At 39.0% G+C, this 5902-nt stretch overlaps 1 protein-coding gene across 1 annotated transcript in view; it reads right to left on the minus strand.

The window, feature by feature from the left end:
- The window catches only part of LOC139732922 (uncharacterized), a 39440-nt gene extending 34092 nt beyond the window's left edge, over nucleotides 1-5348 (minus strand). The window contains exon 1 of the mRNA XM_071643759.1: nucleotides 5206-5348. Coding sequence (XP_071499860.1) covers nucleotides 5206-5348 — 143 coding nt within the window. The remainder of the gene's footprint in view (nucleotides 1-5205) is intronic.
- Nucleotides 5349-5902: the final 554 nt, after the last annotated feature.

Consider the following 5902-nt stretch of genomic DNA (forward strand, 5'->3'; position numbering starts at 1 on the left):
AAATTATACACTCCACAAATACGTGATATCTTTTACATCCTTTTCCGTACCTTTTCAGGATAAATTGATTTTCAACTCTTTAATTAGCACTTTCATAAGAGTGTACTTACACTCTAAAATTTGCAGAAGTGCGGTGTATTTCTCTTGGAATAGACATCATTTAGTAATAAACTTTTTTTGCAGTATACGTCATGAGACGGAACTCATTAGCTTGGCCTCCAGAGAATATCCTTGCGTATTTGTTTGTTGACAGAACGTTTATGATAATGTACTATATTGCAACAAGGAATACTATATAAGAAAAAATAATAAGAAAAATCAATAAAATCCAATTTTACGATAACAACCAAATTCATTCCGAAACAATTAAGATAGTAGGAGAGAAAAGAGAAAGGAAATCAATGCATATATTCAAAGAATTTACAAAAAATGGGCAACGTGATTATTTTTAATCCATCAGAGTTTCATATTTATTCGTGAGACAATGCGGAAAATAAAAGAAAGAGTGAATAAATAATCAATTTCTTTCGATTCAACCATGGGTGTGTAATTAAAATGGACGTTTTGCATTGTGAATATTCATAGACGGTAAATGATGATAGAAAAAAAAATACGTCTGTAGCAAAAGAATCTTAACTCGAAGAGCGAGGATCGAGGGGATTCATGCGATCTGGATCGCATCTGATCATGAAGCAGTAAAAGGAAATGTTTTGACATTAAGAGCTGCGACTAGACGTAACTGACGGCGGGTTTAATTACCAGTTACACAATGACAGTGCACATGGTGCACAGCGGCGCCGAGAAGTGATGGGGGTGGCACCGGCTCCAGTTGGGTCGCGACAGCAAGCTTCGCTGGAATGATCTCATGTATGGTCTCGCACTTGTAACTTTTAAAGGTTTCGCTCTAATCCGGTTCCATTTTATTTGTCTTTTGCCGCTGTGGATAATACCACATCACAATTCAGGAATTGTTTGGTCGAATTATTATGTCTCACAAATATCTACTGGTCAGATTTTCCCGTTGTTTTTTTTTTTCCTGCTCTCATTAGTAGCTCCATACTTGAGAAAATTTGCTTCGTCTACCATAATGTCATCTGCAAAGGCAGCTAAAAATAAGTATTACATCGTTGAATGTACGGCATCGCATTTTTGTCCACAGCCCGGTCTCCAAGAGCCCTCAGTGAATCAATGGTAGTCAGTCTTATTCCGAAAAATGTCTCATCAAGCATAGATCAGGTACAAGCTGACTGTAATACCAATAGTAATATACATAACGAAGAGATTGGTAGTCGTTCCATCCAGCGCAGTAGAGTATATTTATACATAGTAGCTGCGCTATACAAATTTGTCTAATTCGAATTTAAATTCAAAACTGGAATGAAACCAAATATTTTCACTTGTTTTCACCGAAGAGAGATACTGGTCGCAATACACGAAAATTGAAAGAGGTGATGAGGTCATCAACTTACAACATAATGTCGTCATCAACTTACAACTCTCCCATCGGTTTGCGAAAAAAAAAGAACGAATTCTAAGAATTATGTTTTTGGTGAATTTTACCAACTGCATCTTCACTTTCAACTATTGAAATCATCGTTGCCAGTTAAAATCGATGCTTGAATCGAGGTAGCATGCAAGGAGGTATCACACCTCCCTGGTTAACGCGACAGATACAGTTTATTCTTCTTCAATTGAGGTCAAGACAGGAAATCGCAGTGAAGATTTAGGAACGGGGTCAATGGCAGCGGTCTGCTATCATGTCTTCATTCCCCCCTTCCATTTGCGCAGGTGGTTGTACCTGATATAACTCTTCGGTAATGAGCGTCTAAAACTGTCCAATTCCATTATTCTGATCTGAAGAATGGCATCTATCATTCTCTCATTTTTTTCTTAACTTTTCTTTGCTCATAAAGCCAGACTTAATACAACGTTTATCTGCGCTTTGATGAAGCGAGTGCTAATTCAAAGGACACATTGAAGGTTCCGAAATAATTGTAGATTTTCAAGAATGTTCATGTTTTAGTACAGTTTTGTTGAGCAATATTATTTATACAAATTAAGCGTTCTTGACTCTTATTTCTAAAGTTACAAGCCCATTACTTTTACTTCTGCTTTTCTGACGTTATCTGTGGTACTAACACCCTAAAAAAGAAAATGCCACACACACACCCACAAAAAAAAGAATATAATGACCATTGCATCTGGTAATAAGTAGGTAGAGAAATAAGCAGTGATTCCACCTGTTCGTTCAATACTCAAGTTTCTCGGGGAGCCCTATGGCTATACCTCAAACATGTCAGTCAGGCATATTTTGCCCAAGTAATTAGCGGGTAGCCAAAGCTGGCGTCTATTGGGAGATAAACGGTGAGTTCCCCTCACTTCAAGCAGTCGATAATTGATTGCCGACTGCAGTAATAAGCCGTTAGACTGAGGTTTGTGCAAAAAAAAAATGCAAAGTAAGCATGAAGCCCACTGCTCCGATGACACCAACCTGATTTATCCAGCGAGAAATGGAAGCTAACAGCTAGTATACTCTTTAAAGGCTCCTGATGGTTTGACAGAATTTGACTCCTGTCTTGTCAACCTCTTGTCAGTGCAGTCGCGGGGCGCCGTCTTGTTCCTTGCTCCCATTTCTGCCCCCACCCCCCATTCAGATTCATGAAATGAAAAGAGAATAATGAAAACAGCAAAGCAGTGCTTTCTGCCAAGTTCTGTCTCTTGTTAATCATTGGATAGCCCCCTAAATGTACCATATCCCTGGACTGAATACAAGAAACGTTCGTTCAGCTACATCGGGAGTTCTTTATTTAATGAACTTCCCACTTCAGTGCAAACTATTTTCGTCACTTTAACTTTTTGAAGATAACTTTAAAACTGTAATACATAGTCTGCAATAGATTATGTAAGATTTATACGGCACTTTGTCGTGTTTGTTATATCACTGACCCATACAGGACATACATATCCCCTTTTAAGGTACGGAAGGGTAGGGGTAGGGGGGACAGAGACTACAGATGGGGTAGGGGAGTGAGGTATAATGTTGGGGGTGGGGTAAAGTTTTATTACTGTTGGTTATTTGTTTTTTGTTGTTCATTCCTGTGTTGTTCATATGTCACATTCAACAATACTGTGAATTGTTATTTATATACATATTATGTCACATTGTATTTTACTTTGCATTTTTACATACTTACAGGGCGGGCTTGTAAGGCAGTTTATCAAACTTAATTCACCTACCCTGTAAATTTTCTTTTCTTTTTAATGAAGACATGAATAAATAATAGATAAACAAAATAAATTTTCTTCCACAGCAAGGGACTCTTTTCACACATTGCCATATTTCATGATTTCTTATTAGATGCAGTAAAAAAAAAAATTGAAACACATTTCAACTTTTCCAGAAACTGCACTCACAAAGTCACAAAATGGCAATCTTTTAATCATAACAATATAATAATAATTTCTTAATGTAGCATCAATTCTTGAAAGACGATAGGTACCAAGTAATTATGTGCTTTCACTCAACCAGATGACATATCCCTGAACGTTAAAAAAAAAAATCAATTTGCATCACTGCAGACACATGGACAATAAATGATATTTTTGGATGTCATTTGAATGAGAAATTAAAACAGGGTGCCCAAGAGCTTGAGGCAGTATTTGAACGTTCACATAATTGATAATTGATATCAGTGACCTTACACGCAGCAATTGTTATTATATCAGATTACTCTCTTTCTCGTTATTTCCACAAAGGAGAGTTGTGCATCTGAAAACCTACAGCAAAGTCTCAATCTATGCTTATTCTGTCTAGATGCCTGTTACGTTAATGTTACGTCACAGGGGCTACTCATTGAACAGGTGCCTGAAGGATGAGCAAACGTCAGACACATGATTATACATTGTGAGCTGTTTAGGAAGACATCAGTTTGGTAAAGTCAGTACTTCGGATTGCCCGACTTTCCAATCACATTTATGCTTCAACATCTCACACACAGATCTTCCTGTTTCGTTCCGTCCAGTGTTACGCGATTATCAATGATTATTTCTGTCTCTTTGATTTGTGTTTTAGGTGCCGTTTCATTCCGCAGTTTGTCTTCTCATGTTGCAGTTGTGTTCCTGCAGTCTCTTTCTCTATTTTATTTTTGTTAATTTCTTTTATTCTTCTTCAAAGTTTGAGAGCAATGCAATAAAAAAGGCGTAATGTTAAATCATAATATAAACACAAATGTGACTGGTCTTTGTATAAACACTATTTCACCGTCCTCTGTAAGCCAATACAAAATCACGCCCAGTCATTGATCACGATTTACATAATATGTAGTTTGAACTATAACTTTCTAATTAATGTCGGTGCTACAGCTGTGTTCCTGATAAACCTGCCCTGCTGCTAGGCAGTCGGAAATGTTGTTGGTCGTTGTTAAAGCTTCATAAAAACAGGGAAGTAAAGATCGTAGACTTTACCTTTAGTTTGAGCAAGCCGAGTGGTCACTTGAGAGTTGACTACATTACTAGGCAAATTTATCCGGAGAAAGTGTCAGTACAGAAGTACGACTGAGGTCTGTGGGTGAGGAACGACTCCTGTACAACATGAATAATAAAGTTCAGATCAAGACAAAACTAGTGTTCCATACTTTGCAGAACATTTCTTACTTTGGCTGACGTGAGTGTTCCACCACATTAGTGGAAAATAAGAATTGAATTGAACTGCCGTTGAATTGAACTTTCAACATATCGTAATCACGATACAACGCCAAAGCGACACAAACATGACGAATGTTGTTGGTTTTGTTTTATCTTGTTTTCTGTATGCTATTTAGTCAAGGAGTTCGCACCTCGTCTAAAGTATGAAATACCATCCAATATGCGGTGCAAATCATCTTCTGTTAGCTATTTTGTCCTGTTTTTGGCATCTCGTCCAGAGTTTGGAATCTTCTCCAATGTTCAGCATATCATCCGCGTCGAGAGTTCGACTTATTATTGTCCAGTGTTTGTCATTTCGTTCTTTGTTTGGCATCTCGTCGATCATGAAGTTTATCGTTAAATATTCGAAGTCTCGTTAAGTGTTTGACAACTCGTTCGGTGTTTGGCAGCTCGTCTGGTGTTCGACGTCTCGTCGAGTGTTCGGCTTATCGCCCGATGTCCGGGGTCTCGTCAGGTTGCATGGTGTTTGGCAGCTCGTCCAGTGTTCGGCATCTTACTCACAGTTCGAAATTGCATCCATTGTTCAGCCTCTTGTCCGGCATTCGGTAACTCGTCTTGTGTTCGGCATCTTGTTTAGTGTTTGGCCTCTCGTCTAATGTTCGGCGACTTGACGGGTGTTCGGTGTCTCGTTTAATGTTCGGCATCTCGCCATGTGTTCGGCAACACGTCCTGTGTTCGGTATCTTTTTTAGTGTTTGGCATCTCCTCTAATGTTCGGCAACTCGTCGGGTGTTCGATGTCTCGTTTAACAGTGTTTAATGTTCGACAACTTGCCGGGTGTTCGGTGTCTCGTTTAATGTTCGGCATCTCGTCATGTGTTCGGCAACTCGGTCCTGTGTTCGGTGTCTCGTTTAATGTTCGGCATCTCGTCATAAGTTCGGCAACTCGTCCTGTGTTCGGTATCCTGTTTAGTGTTTGGCATCTCGTCTAATGTTCGGCAACTTGTCAGGTGCTCGGTGTCTCGTTTAATGTTCGCCATCTCGTCATGTGTTCGGCAACCTATTCATTGTTTGACATTAAGTTCAGTGTACAGCATCTCGTCCGGTGTTTGGTATCTTGTTTAGTGTTCGGCATGTCGTCTAATATTCGGCAACTCGTCCTTTGTCATGATTAATCGGTGTCTCGTTCATTTTCTGCAACTTGTCCAGTGTTTGGCAACTCCTCCGGTTTTCGGTATCTTGTTCAATGATGTAGGCCAC

Source organism: Diadema antillarum, unplaced genomic scaffold, assembly GCF_040938485.1.
Source record: "Diadema antillarum isolate AM-2024a unplaced genomic scaffold, OU_Dant_1.0 seq00000455_RagTag, whole genome shotgun sequence".
NCBI lineage: Eukaryota > Metazoa > Echinodermata > Echinoidea > Diadematoida > Diadematidae > Diadema > Diadema antillarum.